General features: G+C 39.2%; 1 protein-coding gene across 1 annotated transcript in view; it reads right to left on the bottom strand.

Moving 5' to 3' along the window:
* The window catches only part of galnt18b (UDP-N-acetyl-alpha-D-galactosamine:polypeptide N-acetylgalactosaminyltransferase 18b), a 76,929-nt gene extending 63,006 nt beyond the window's left edge, over positions 1–13,923 (bottom strand). The window contains exon 1 of the mRNA XM_031846149.1: positions 13,140–13,923. Within this exon, the coding sequence (XP_031702009.1) occupies positions 13,140–13,377 (238 nt within the window). The 5' untranslated portion in view covers positions 13,378–13,923. The remainder of the gene's footprint in view (positions 1–13,139) is intronic.
* Between the last annotated feature and the right edge of the window lie 1,329 nt (positions 13,924–15,252).

Below are 15,252 nucleotides of genomic sequence, written 5' to 3'. Positions count from 1 at the left end.
ATACAGTAGTAAAATGCAGAAATGCAGGACATTGAGTAATATCCTTGAATGTGGTTCAGTTAAAGGCAGCAGCAAACAGAAAAGTCTTCAATCTTGATTTAAAGGAGCTGAGGGTCTCAGCAGACCTGCAGCTTTCTGGGACTTTGTTCCAGATATGTGGAGCAGAAAAACTGAACGCTGCTTCTCCATGTTTAGTCGTGACTCTGGGAACAGAAAGTAGACCAGTCCCAGACGACCTAAGGGGTCGGGATGGTTAAGGTAGCAGCAGATCAGAGATGTATTTTGGCCCGAAACCATTCAGCGCTTTGTAAACCAACAGCAGGATTTTAAAGTCAATTCTTTGTTGGGCAGGAAGCCAGTGCAAAGACCTCAGAACTAGAGTGATGTGATCCACCCTCCTGGTCTTAGTGCGGACTCGAGCTGCAGCGTTCTGAATCAGCTGCAGCTTTCTGACAGACTTCTTACAGAGACCTGTAAACACACCGTTACAGTAGTCCAGTCTGCTGAAGATAAATGCATGGACAAGTTTTTCCAAATCCTGTTGAGACATAAATCCTCTAATCCTTGATATATTCTTCAGGTGATAGTAGGCTGATTTTGTAATTGTCTTGATATGGCTGTTCAGGTTGAGGTCTGAATCCATAACTACACCCAGATTTCTGGCCTGGTTTATGGTTTTTAACATCAGTGATTGAAGCTGAGCCTATTAGTTGTATTAACGTCTGTATGTAGTCAACAACTGATTGAATTCAATTGAATAATATATCAGCAATATTTATTGTCAGATTTCAAATTGGACTGGATACAAAAAGAACAGAAAGCTTTTGAAAAATGGGACTCTTAAAAGAAAGTACTTCATTTTAGAAAAATTTATTTAAATGTATTTAATTCAGGTGTGAAGTGATGTCAATCAAAAAAGCCAAGATATCCAAATTATTCTTATCTTCTAAAAAGAGAAAATTGTATGCAGAGAATGTGTCCGTATGGAAACTACGGTTTCAGCTCTATTCCTCTCCGTTTACAGCATTTATTTTTCTGTGCCTTCATTTTGGATTTGAGTGGGTACATTTGCTCACGGTCTCTGAACAAATGAGACATACTGGTTGAACTGCCCGTGGGACGAATGAACAAACAAAGAGTCCGTCCATTATTGGTTAAAGGCTCAGGTTAAGCTGTCCACTTTTCTCTTTTTAGAGAAGGCCATATGAAATAACTTCTCTGACTCACACACTCTTTCCGACTGTTGGCTCTCTCTCCTCGTCTATGCCATGTGTGTGAATATCTCACTCGAGTCGAGGGCGACGCTTATCAGAATGCACATATGTGATTGGCCGAGTAGCATCACGTGAGATGGTTGTGATGTTTCCTGGACCACTGAATGAGTGCCGTAAAGGCTAGAAAAGCTGCGCCAGTTAAAATAGAAGCGCACCGCATCGGTTATAGGTCCAGGTCCGGAGACAACGGCGTCTGGGTCCGGACTCGTCTAATACATAGAGAAGATTTTGAAAGAAGCTCTACACTCCCTATGAAGGAAAATGGACAATGTGATTCCTACAGTGGTTAAACTTTTTGTTGTCATTGCATTGACTGTAAAATACAAAGGGAGCTGATTTTAATCCAAAAGTAGGGCTTACAATAAAAAAACATCAACAATTAACTAAAAGGAGAAATAAAGAAACTGGGAAAATAAAATATTTAGCAAAAAAATGTGATTTATTATCATTGGTGTCAGTAAAACCTCACAGGACAGATGCAAGTGTGAACTGGCATGCTCATTCATGAGGAAATGGAGAACAATAGCCTCAGGCTGTCTCCATTTGCAAAAGCAGCTGGCTAAATGTGTTGCACCTCTCACATCACCCGTTAAAGGTGAAAAAAACAAGCTAAAGACCAGTAATGAGGCTTATCAAGCCTCCAGTGAAAAGAGGCAGCCAGTGAAACACTAGAAACACCACAGTATTGTGAGTCTGTTACAAAACAGTTCAATGCTCCAACCATGTTAAAGGTGAAGTGAAATTTCACTTTTTGTAAGCAAATGTAAACATTGGACTTTGCTCATTGGTTCAAGTCTCACAGACATCGCTCAAATTACAGATGGAACTAAGCAACAGCTAACAAAGCCGGTCCTCAGCCTGTTGTAGTTTAAGTTTTGTATTAACAACTATTTTTATTCCCACTCACTTGATCACCACTACCATATTGCCAGGCAGTACCAAGAAAAACTACATACCGACGGTAAATGGTCCTCCCAGGCCTCGCATGGACTCGCTGGACTTCTCAGCGATCGTGTTGATCCTCAGGCTGCTGATTCAGAGGCGCTGGCAAAGTGAGCTCTCAGTACAGAAATCTGAAAGTTAAGTTGCGCTGCGTTTCAGTTCTGTAATCAGAGCGGAGCAGATGTGCTCTTGCGTTTCATTTTTCATCACTTTGTAAAGAAGCCTTGTTTTACATCCTGCTCTGCACTCACACTAACATCAGTCCTGACGTACAGGTTGAGGGAGAATTTTTATCTCACATGGCTTCCTATAACAATACAATACGATATATAATTAGCTCAAAAATCCAGTGCCGTGTTGCAAAGAAAAGTGAAACAGCTCGGTCCTTATCACTGCACAGCAGATGCCCCACAAAAGCACAAGACAGTTTTTGCACAGTGTTGGTTTGCACCTCAGAACAGGCAGACTGAATGGCTGCTGGCTGGTTGCTGATGGCAACCTCTGCCCACTGTACCAGCCAGACAAAGCACTGCCTAACGGCTGTATCACACTGTCATGTTTTGTCAGAAGATCGAGAAGCTTTCTAAACCTTTTAGAGTGCTGTCTTACGAAAAAAAGAGCACACTGCAGCTTAGTTTTAGTTTTAAAATCAAAATGAATGCGATATAAAAACACAATGTTTTGTTATGATTATGGATTTCTTAATCAGACACAAGTTCCTAGAGCCAGAAGTGCCTGCTTTAAAAAGTTGTTTTTGTGTAAACAGCCCAAAATCCAAAGAAATTAACTTTACTATTATAATGGACAAACAGGAAATCTTCACATTTCAGAGGCAGGAACCAGCTAATTTTATTTAATTTTTCATGAAAAATGACTTCCATCTTTCATTTTTTTCAAAAATGTTGCAGATTAATTTCCTGTCTACGAACGAATCGATTAATCGACCAATTGTTTCAGCTATAGATCGCTGTGGTGTAACATGCGATCAGGAGATCAGCATCAATGCTTTGCAGTCGCCGATCCCTGATATTGAGATCATTGTGAACAACAAATCTGGGTTGAAATCGGTAGAAGGAGAGCCAGTAAAGTTGGCAGCAGCAACAAGGTTCCATTGAGTTCCATTATAATGCTTTCAGGCTCAGGCTTAAGTAAAAATGAGTATTGGGTGAAGGTAAATTATAATGTTTTCATGATGTGTTCAAATGTCATCTTTTAAAATGTAGTTTTTAGGGAGAAACTTGAATGAATAGTTTTAAAGAGATGTTTTCACTGCAATATGAAATAGATATTAGAGAGTGAATCTTTACCCGTTTAACTTCCAAACACTAGCTCTAAGCAGCTTATAATACATAAATAACTAATAATGACAATATTTTTTTATCAATAAAAATACATTTTTTATTTCCTAATCATTTGATTTCTGGCATTTTCAAAAGAAATATTTGCTCCATTCACATATGCTGATCCAATCCGTGATTTAAATCCGTGAAACGATCCAAACAGTGAGTTTTGAGATCTGCCTCGCCCTTATAAATCACACATCTACACACCAAAGCAAGCAAGTTCAAAACAGGAGGAAAGACTCCGGCTCCTCATACTGTAGCTTCACACAGTCTGTCATGACCATGAGGCATCTGACACTCCGTACGTCAGCAACAGCAGAGGACAACCGAGTCATGTAGAAACTTGTTTCCACATGTAACGGAAAGATGCTCGTTGACGACTGTACAGTCTTAAATGTTATCCTGTGAGGAAAAGGTTGAGTGGTTTGAGAACTCGGGGAATAAAACACTTTTACAACCTCTTTATTTCACTAACAGGATGAAACGTTTTCAGTCATAAAAACTCTTACTTGGGATGCTTATGTGAAGACTTTCAGTCGATGAATCTTACTACTTTCACCAATAGTGCCACCTTATATTTGTACAAACTGATCATACCAGCATTCACAATAGTTTATTTAGTGTATGAGGTTCAGAAAAGTAAGGTAAGGCCCTGTGGAGTAAGGTACATGCATCACGCTTATTTCCCCTCTGTAAGGTATTGAAAAATTAATTCTCATCTTTTATATATATTCTTTCAATCTTTTCTCCTGGTTTTTGTTTTCTTGCAATGTTGTCCATGAAAAGTCTGAAAGCAGTTTTCTCTTTCTGTTACTTCTGTTTAGAAAAGGAAACCTTGAACTCTCATATGAATGCATACTTTGAATCAATTTAAATACCATCGCTCATCTGCAGCCTGTGCAGAGTGGATTATATAAAAGGTCAATTCAACAGCTTCTTGTTTCTTTATGTTTCTGCATATGTGATAAAGATAGACAGTGAAGCTTGGCTTGTTTAGGCCTGTATACAAAACATTGTTACACATCATACTGCGTTTTTCTATGATAACAATTCAAGCATTATACTGTATGTAAATGAGAGCTGTGATTAAATTATTTTAAATTTAAGATGGATTGTTTGAGATGGAAAGTAGAAATGCTAATCTCAAACCCCAACTTAAATTTGAATAAAATTAGCTTGGGACTTCATATGATTAACAACGAGATTTACTAAGTCTTCTGCACCTTGTTTGTGATCTGAAGCACACCCTGCACACCCTGTCAACAGCGAAGACTGCTTCTGTCTTTATTGTATGTGCACTCTGATTGATGATAGTTCAAATAAGTCATTTGCTGGCTCCAAATTTGCATGGAATTTCTTTTGGCATCTGAAGCGCAAGTACATAAAGTACAGTAATATAAAAAGCTTGTGGTGAGGAAGAGAGACTTCCACCTCTGTGAGCACGTGGAAGTTTCCATCCACCTGTATTAATATCACAAAGAAAGTTTTTGCTCTTGGCAGAGTTGGAGAAGTTGGTGAATCAATAAAAGCAAAATGCAACAATGTGCAATGTGCAACAGACCAAGTGAATAACTCATGACGTACATGCAGCCTGTGACTTAAACATCAACCGATGCTTGGAGAGACAAAAAATAAAAGCAGCAGACAAAACCATCAGATCTGTGTGGAGCAATGAGAAGACTCAAATCAATACATGACACAAACAGAAATGCCATATATGTTTGACTGAGCTCTTTGAAATCCATTGTGTTGTTGTGCCCTCTTCTTCTGCAGTGGTTTAATTGGACCTATCTCAATGAACAAACTCCTTATATTCGTATAACAGCAATGCAACTTGGCTAACGTCTACACAGTTTGGTTCTACATAACCACAGTTCGTCCCATGGATGTTGGTCAATGAGAAAAATAACAAATTCACTGAAGAAAAAAAGAATAAATTGGGACTGTAATTATCTAGTGGGGCAGAGCTACAAATATCTTACATTTAAGCAGATACGAGCTTAAAATCACTGTTCAGTCCATGTAATATTAAAATCCCTCGACCTCCTCCAGAGACACAAATCCTGTCCTGTTCATTTCTTATTTTACAGATTACAAACCCGGCAGATTTACTGTGCAAGGGATGAAAAACACAGTCAACCTCTGCAATTATTACAAATCACAGGAGGACAGATCTCAGTGTGATAAACTACACAGATTTAAATTTACATTGGTGGTGCATTCAAGAGTACTTGGGCAACTGAGGTTTGCAAGTCCCTCAACAACAACCTTTTTAGAGGACAAAAACACAACATCCATCTCTGCTGGGGTTTTTCTGGATTTGAAATGCAATGATTCGTGACAGATCACTACAGTTGGAGTTTCTTCTATCAGCGATGGATTAATGATGAGTGAAGGTTGGGAAAATGTATTTTGATAGAAGATCTCAATTATAGTTAGCGTTGATGAATCACGTTTCGAGGCCACGATAATTCACTTCTGTCTCATCGAGTCTCACCCTGTAATCCATCTCCACCCTCCCCCATCGTAACCTCACATCAGCACCGGCAGACGCACTGAAGACAAATCGAATAGCTGAAGTCCACTGTCTTACAGACAGGCGGATCTGCAGAGTGGAAAGCATGCAGCTTCAATTTTAATGCATGAAAAATCTTGTTTCTGTTAACACAACTCACATCGTCACATTTGAGAGGTTATTTTTAATGAATTTATCGACGTTTTTGGTTTGAGTGGGAACAGATAGGCTTTGTGGACAGACTACACATTAAACTTTATTTTCTTACTGAAGTACTCCGAATATAAAACATTTCTTTGTGTCCCTTTCAACACTTCAAATTTCTGATGTATATATTTTAAATATAAATCACAGTCTTTACAGACAAATTGAGTGGCCAAGAAACGAATCTGCAGATTAGATAAATCAAATAATTGTTATTTTTCAGCCCTAATTGTTTGTAATTGTTTATAGATGACGTAACACAATGTGCTGTTGTATTTGAAGTGACATTACTCAGTTACTACTTCAGATTCTAATGGGAATTAAACTGTGATGGGAAGTTATACACCATTTATTGATTGTACCTCACAGTTACAGATTTTGAAGAGTTGTCTATCTGCAGCTTCACCCCCAAAAAGAAGCAAACAACTTTTGCAATCAGAATGAATTCAATGGATTAGAAAACGTGTGCTGACAGATTAGATCATGTCGTCAGAACTGGTCTTACCTCAGAAACTGCTGTGCTCTCTACTGCATGAAAAAAGATGACAGTCTACACTTGTTCACAGCAGATGGATACACTTTCTAAATAATGGCATGGGTGTGTTTAAACCTGAGCTTACGTCTTCACTTAGTGTCATTCTGAGAAAGAAAGTGCAGAGGACGATAGAGAAAAACAACCCGGAAACAACTGCTGATTAATCTAGGAAGCATTAAGTGACAAAGCACTTCACTTCTGCTGCTGCCCTCACTGAAGCTCCATGAGTCAAAAACTGGTCAAAAATCATTGAAGGCAGCTGTAAGTTTATATCAGAACATCACTGTGTATCAATGTATACAGATAAATGGCTGTATGTAATGTAAACATTATACAGTCACAGATAAACCAGATTTCAGTCTGACTACAAGGAATGTTTTCATTTATTTTTTTTGTGGCCGCACAGATTCACTGGGGAAAAAACAACAGTGAGAACATTTGCAATAGTGAACTGATCTATTTAGTAGAAATTGTCAGGGGACGACCTTTTGAATCGACACTCTTGTAAGAGGCTTTTACACGTCTAATTTATTCTCTTCGTGATGACGTTGCCCTCTGGAGTCAGAATAATTAATTGTTTTCATTACCAAACATTCTCCAGTGCATTCATATCCCTGTATTTCAATAACTTCTCGATTTATTGGAATTACCACCAAGAATATCGTTTAATATTTCCACTCCTCAGCCCAGACTCTCCCTCTCTCTCTCTCACTGCCTACAGGCTGTATACTGCAAGTGTCTCTTCTCTTTACTCTATTACAACAGATTATTACTATCGCTGTACAGAGAGGAATTCACAAAAAATTCGCTTTAAGGGCTTTGGTCTATTATACTCAAATTTGCATAGAGCTTTCTGTCTCTCTAAATATGCTCAGAGTCCTACCTGGTTGTTTACTGAATAAGTCATGAAATTCTGCCAATGGATGGAAATATTCCCTCAACGTTTTTATTTAAACACATAATCTTTGTACAGTGGAGCTAGATTGATGAATCAGCCGACCACAGATTGCTTTATGTCAATATGTCATGTGAAACTGCAGTACAGACACTTAGTTTATCCACCAGAGAGTATTGACTAGTTAATTTTTTAACTGCAAAGTACCTCACATTTTACAATTGAGGCAAAATGAATGACGTTGCAATCAGCCTCGACCGTACTGATCATTACCATGCTACCACAGTAAATTAGTGGGACCCTATGGAGTGCTTCCATTGTAAGCCTACTCCCCGTGTTGCAGTGTGTGTATCCTATCTGATCTAACAAACCAGTTGAGAGCATTTCCTTCCTAATAAAACACTTACAGGCACTTTGCAGTATATCTGCACCATACGTTACCACCAACTGTTGATCGGTGGAAAAGTGGAAAATCATCAGTAGGATTGTTTAATGCTTCACCTGCATCAACCCCATATGCATGTGCGTCCTAAACATTAGCGTGTTAGCATTGATGTTGTGAGCATGTTAGCCGGCTGACAGTAGCATTTAGCTCAAAGCACTGCTTTACCTGCAGCCTCACAGAGCCGCTAGCAAGGCTGTTGACTTGTTGCATTGTTTAACGCTCAAATCAATATTGGTATTGTCCTCAAAAATCCTGTACTGTTCGACACCTGTAATACACAGCCTGTAAGCTAATTTATCACAAAAGAGAGCAGTCTAAGTTCTATGTTAACGTTGTCATAGTTAGTGTTGTTAGTTGCACTGGACATTATTGTGAAATGCGTTTCTAATATTCAGATTTTTGTAAATAATGCAGTATACTTCAACACCACTGCCAACTCCAACCTGGACAATAAAAATGGATGTTAAATGAAAACCTCTCTGACATTGTCAATGAAAACTGAACAATATTATTTTTATAAAAGGTATAATTTATGACTGAGCAGTTTGGAGTGTAACAATTACAGTGGACTGAGTGTATAAGATATATATCCTGGAGATTATTGCCTGGCAACTTCGTGTTTTTGCCTTCAGAGACCACCTTCCCTCTGCACACAGCAGTAGTCCTCAGCTGCTCCCGCCGTTCCCCAATCACCTGCCAGCACACCTGCCCCTCATTCACCTTAATTAGCCAACCAGATTACGCTGACGACCACTAGAGTCTTTCTGACTGATTATGCTGTGCCACTATAGAGGTAAGACCCAATCAATGAACTACTATGAGAAGGGCATCCCTAATTCCTTTTTTACTGTGGCGTAAATATCACCTGTCAACGTAACCCATGAACAGGCTTACAGAATACTCAATTACAAAATAATCATCATCACCTATAAATACATATATAATCATGCTGCATCTGTAAGAAAATTAAGAAAACAAGCTCCTGAGCTGCCAAATGAAAATGTGTTGCAGAAGAAGTAATGGTGATATACTGCCGTAATTGCATACTGATTATGCCATGATAAATTTGAATATGATATATTTTAATACCTTCATTTAGACATCTTAATATATAGTAAGGGGGGAAATAATATTAGAAAAATGGGTATTTACTTTGTAAGAAACAAGGTTGCCTTCATCTAAAACTGTATCTAAAGAGTCTTTTAACTGTTCTTTCTCCCAAATGACTGAGCACTTTCACAGAAACTGGAGTGTAACTTGTACTTCCCCAAGCTGCATACCACAGCCTGCACGCACAAGCATGCACACAAACATCTGCACACGTCTATACTGCTTTCAAAGTTCACTCGTTGATTCTACAGCTGCACTCATTGTCGCTCTGGAAAATCACATCAGATAAATATCACAATGTAACTGTCCTCATGAGCATCAACGGAAACGCTGATTTGCTGAGCTTCTCAATTGACTTGACAGGTGGATTAGCTCGAAGTCATCTTGGGAGCTGTGGCTATAATATGCCGCTAAATCAGCACTGTGTTAATGATTGTCTCTCGCAGGCCTCGTGGCCATCCAATCAGACTTCATGCTGACACATCCTCAGAGGTCGAAGCAAGCAATGAGATACGCTGCATTTTCATAAACAACATCCTCATAAAACAGCATGTCTGTCACACCATATAACATCCATACACATATTGTACACTCAATCTGACCACCGTGAAAGGACACAAACTATTCAACTGAGGCACCGGCTCTAGTCATTTAAATTCTTACTGCTGCAATGATTTGTTGATTAATCGATTAGTTGATTGAAAGAAAAGGAATCAGTGACTATTTCAATAATTTATTCCTTGTTTGAGTCATTTTTCAAGGAAAGGTGCCACACATATTTTGGTTGGGAATTCTAAAATGTGGACGATGTGCCGTTTTTCTTTTCCCATTTGACAGTAAATACAATATCTTCCGGTTTTGGACTGTGAGTCAGAAAAAATAAACAAGTAAAAAATAAACAAATTAGAAGACACCACAGTTGGCTCCGAGTCATTTTTAATGTAATATCTTCTTTTTAAAGTTTGATCGACTAAAGGGTTTATCAAAACAATGGTCTTAATTAATTTAAATAATTGTTAGTTGCAGCTCTGTCCACTTCTATTCACTACTACGTTATGTATGCCTGCAAGGGGAATTATGCCACAGCTCATCATCCAGGTCAACAAATACACACCCAATAAATATCAGAAGAAGAATAAGAAAATAAACACAGATAATATATACATTGATAAGGAAATATAAATATCCAAAAGTATGCAAATATTTGCACAGCTGTAACTGAGTTTAAGACATATAAGTGCTTATTTTACTGTATATGCAACAAGTATGCAAACACAAAGAACTCTAATGATCATTTTGAAGTATGAGGAGGTCTTTTATAGACAGTCACATAGCATGCAAAGAGCACAGCAAACAGCCCTCACGGTGGGCGTGTGTGAACCTGCTCAGTCCCACTTTCCAATAAATTATCCTGGGCTGACTGTACTTAATACAACAAAGAGCTCAGTCGGTTTATGGGCTGTTGCCACGTTGCTTTGTCCCGGTAACAGGCCACTTAACTAGACCTATCATACAGTTAGAAAAGAATATTTCTATTTCTGTCTCATCCCCGAGTGACACCAGAGACATCTCTTCTGACTGTCCACAGTGACTCAGCAGCAGCAAATGTTTCATTCTCACATGCAGTATTGCTCTGTGGTGTGGGAGCTCATATCTGTCTTATAGTGCACTAAAACTAAGTGCATGTGGTTGAGTGAATAGTGCACTACAGTAAGTGTGCAAGTCACAGTGCTGAGCTACAGAATGCAAGAGCCAGGATATACAATTTCTGTACTTGTGTCACAGCGTGATATAGGAGGAAGATGCATTTTTAGAGATGTTGTAAGTATACTAATGACTCTCTGGCTCTGCCCGAAGCTCCCTGACTGTTGACGCCGTCGGCCACTTATACACTCAGATTATGGCTCTCTATTTGCAGCGGATGCAGTCAGAGTAATTATCAGCGAAATCCAGACAATATGGCTCGTACTTAAAATGATCAAAAAAATGCTCATTTTGCTGGAAAAGTTTTTGTTGTTGCAAATGTGCACCAATATGACATCAACTGTCTCCTCCAGCATTAGCAGCTTCTGTTGTCATCAATGACACCGCGTTCCCAAACTTTTAAGCATGGACAACTTCTTGTATTTATCGTACAAATACCCAAAGCAGCCAAAAATAATGATGGCTGACTGTGCATGAACTCATACTGCTAGAGAAGTGGAAACAAGTGAAAGTTTAATATGCATGACTTAAAATAAACAACTAACTGCTGACTGACTGTCCTAGTTTTAAAAGTGGCATAAAAAGACAATGAGCCACGGCTAGTTCTTAAAGGATGACTTTAACATTTGGGGAATAGACAGATGAGCAGATTGATGCCACTCATGTCTTTACGATAGATATGAAACTACAGCCGGCAGCCAGTTAGCTTAGCATAGAGACTGGAAACAGGGGGAAGCAGCTAGCCTGGCTCTCTCCAAAGGTAAAATATTCACATTTAAAAATGCACAAATTAACATCTTATATCTTATTTGTTAAACCTGTACAAAATCAAAGTGTAAAAAAGACAAGTTGAGGTTTGACAGGGAGTTATGTGTGGGACTATTTCTTTGCCAGGTGCAGTCATTTCCGAGATCTCACATGTTAACTCGTGAGCTTTAGAGGTGCTACAGGCAGGGTTAGGTTTTTTTTAAAGTAATCTTTTTTTATAATTATCTTTACTGTTAGATGAAGGCTTTCTAAAGTGAGACATCGCTGTTGAAATGTCTCCCCCCCCCCCCCGAGACCATGCTGCTGTTTTTTAAGCACAAATCTAACATGAAATGATCTTTCCTCTCAGAGTAATAGAAAAAGTTGAAACATGAAGTTTGGTGGTAAGTCACCTGAACTAAGCTCCGCCCTGCAGATGCCTATGGGTGCCGAGCTGAAATGGAGACCTGCCTCCAGGAGGAATGTTTACCCGAGTTTAGCACAGAGCCCTTATTGCTCAAAGCAGCATGAGTAGATTTCTGTCTGCATTTCACTTCTGCACCACTCCAGCTCTGTGCCATTTCAGATTGGGACCTGCCCAAAATGAGCCCCCCTGTGATGACAAGAATTGTTCTTTTAAAGACACAGAGGGGAGACAAATTAACTGTGTGTGAGATCAAGTGTAAAGAAACTGTACACCAGGAGTGGAGGAGAGGCTTGAGGGAATTTGAGAAAACGGATTCCAGACATTCCTAAAAGTAAGGAACACGTTTTAATTAAATAACGTGGAAGACGCAGAGTTTCAGAAATATTCCAAATTAACTTTGATAAAATATCAAGTGTAAAATGATCCAGTCTTAATCACACTGTGTTGTACCTGCATTTTAATGCAGAATGTTTCTACTGCCAGCACTTTATTGGATTCTGGCTCCCAGTAAGGATGCATTATGTTGTGTCACACAGGTGGAGTGCAGTCCAAGATGTATTTAAGTAGAAATGAATGCGATATGTGATGTAAATAACCATGAGCAATGTTGTACACTTTAAATTGCACCCAACAGTAAGACTTTATCTAATTTGTGTAATAATAATTAAACATTCTTATATTGCAACCTACTTATAACTAATTATTCAGCTCTTGTGTAGAGCCCTTCTTAAATATGTTGGCTCACTAATCCTTTTCATGGGGACCGTGCAGCTTTTCTAGTCGCTTGCCCTCTATCACACCCTCCGAATAACCGATCTTTAACAGACAAAAGAAGTTCCTACTGTATCAATTTCCAAAAACAGAGGATGCAAACATCGTGACTGCACTCTAAAACTAAAGCTATTCGACTATTACTTTCTTTTGATGGAGCCCAGGTGGTTTGGGGGCAGGTGGAGCAATGTAGGAAATACAGCGAGTTAAAATGATAGAGGCTTTACCTTGAATGTGCTGGTTGACCACATTCTCCAGTCGATCAAGCCTCTCAATGATCCGGAGAGTGTCGCCTCTTTTGTCACCCTCTAACTTTCTCTCCGGTAAAGGCATCGGAACTTTGATGTAAATATTGGCGATGTAATTAGTGACCCATCCGACATAGAGCAGGCAAACAATGTTCGTCATGCCGCTCAGTATCACGCATGTGGACACCAAAGTTTTTGTTCTCCTGGTGCAAGCCATGCCAACATCCCTCCATACAGCCTGCAGTATACCGTCAAACCGGAGGACAGAGCGACAGTCGCCCGCAAAAAAAAAAAAAAAAAAACTGGAATAATGAAGTTATTTCCAGCGACTGGACAGCGATGCAATATCCAAAGCGCGGAGCATTTACTTCAAATGTGCCGTGTGTGTTTTTTTTTTCTTGGGGGTGGTGAAACACAGTTTAATGTAAAATATCTACAGGTGAAGATTCCCCCTCTCGTTCCATTGCGAACCTCCGTCGGCTCCGGTTGCATGTGAGGATCAAGGAAACGGGAAAGACACGGAGCATCCTGCTGCAGCCAATGGGAGGGATGGTGAGGACTGGCAGCCTCCGTGCTGCACGCGTCCCTGCTGCGCACTGATTCACTGTGAAAGTGCATCTGACCGGACTATTTCCATAGACCAGGACACAAAGTGTTATAACCTATTTCTGTCTGAACAGCGACTTATTTGCCCCACACCGACCTTAAACTGCTCATTTGATGTTCTTTCCTGGAGCAGTTAGACAGATCCAGCTGAATCTTGTTCTTTCACAGTGTCAAGCACGATAGAACACACCTTTGGAGTTTTTGCGATGAGATCTTTCCCCACAAACATGGACTAGATTTCTTGCTGCAATACTGTATCAAGCCACGAGATAGAGACAACGGGATCTGTACGAGGAATCAAGGTGCGGTGGGGTTACGTTATAGGTCTGGCTGTGGTCCAGCTCACTATGAGGAGGATGCAGGATGCAGAGAAGAGGCTGCCCTCATCTCACACGCTGCTGTAATTAGACCAGTGCAGTGAACTGTACCTAATTACTGCAGACCTGCTCAAAGGGCACAAAGTGAAGGCATGCAGCACTTTAACCTGGCGAGACAAAGTCATTTAATATCTGTTAATCAAATCTAGATCATGAATAATTTTTGAGGCAAGTTTGTATTGGTTTTTATCTGTATAAGCCTTTTTTCTGGTAAGATGCGATTATTGCATGTTGAATGTTGGTTTTTCAATTTAGGCCTATTTGCATATAGTATTCCTGCAGCCAAATGGAGGCTCATTAAACGGCACAGCAAAAAGAAAAGAAATGTAAAAGAAAAGCAAACCATTCATAAGAAGGTTTTGCCCATGTTCACTCTCAATATACCATGCACTGATTCTCACATCTGCAGGAGTGTATATGTGATGTGTTTGCTGCAGCAGAGCCTTTGGATTCTGCATCAGCTGTTTCTTTATTTTTATTTTCTGAGCCTCTGATACTTGTTGAGTTCTCATTTCTTGCAAGCCGTCCTACTCTTTAAGAACATAAAATAATTGTATTCATTTATGGACGTCTTGAATTTTTCTGTAACTGAGGAACCCTTAAATACATGGAAACTGCAGTATGAATGCCACATATTTTACAATGTTTTTACCAAAACTCTGGATTGTGTTTTGACAGTAATTTCCAGTATCATCTTTGCCAGATCATTATTTGCTAATAACAGCCTTTGTTATCCAATCTGCCAGACAGCTCCAACACAGCAGGCTGCCAGAGTGAAAGTATTATATTTGATGATGGTAAAAAATACATGCGACATCAATATAATACATTTTTAAGGGAATAAGCAGCATTATTATGACACTTAATTTCTCATATTTATAATGGATGACTACAGCATTTTTTTTAATTGTGAAAAGGAGAGAAAAAACACTAAGAAACATCTTTGTTTGCAGTAATATCAACTGCCTTTTCAGAGCAAAATGCAACTGAGTCATCGTCTTTCTGGCTGACTTTTATACACCCAACGAGAGACAGAATAAAATAAATCAGGCGAGAATATGTTACCATTTAAAATTTAAAAAAAGCTTTAAACCTGATTGTTTTCAACT

Source organism: Anarrhichthys ocellatus, unplaced genomic scaffold (genome assembly GCF_004355925.1).
Source record: "Anarrhichthys ocellatus isolate YVR2014 unplaced genomic scaffold, GSC_Weel_1.0 scaffold6, whole genome shotgun sequence".
In the NCBI taxonomy this organism is placed as follows: domain Eukaryota; kingdom Metazoa; phylum Chordata; class Actinopteri; order Perciformes; family Anarhichadidae; genus Anarrhichthys; species Anarrhichthys ocellatus.
The sequence above is the reverse complement of the archived record's forward strand: the minus strand, read 5'-3'. Positions and strand labels throughout refer to the sequence as shown.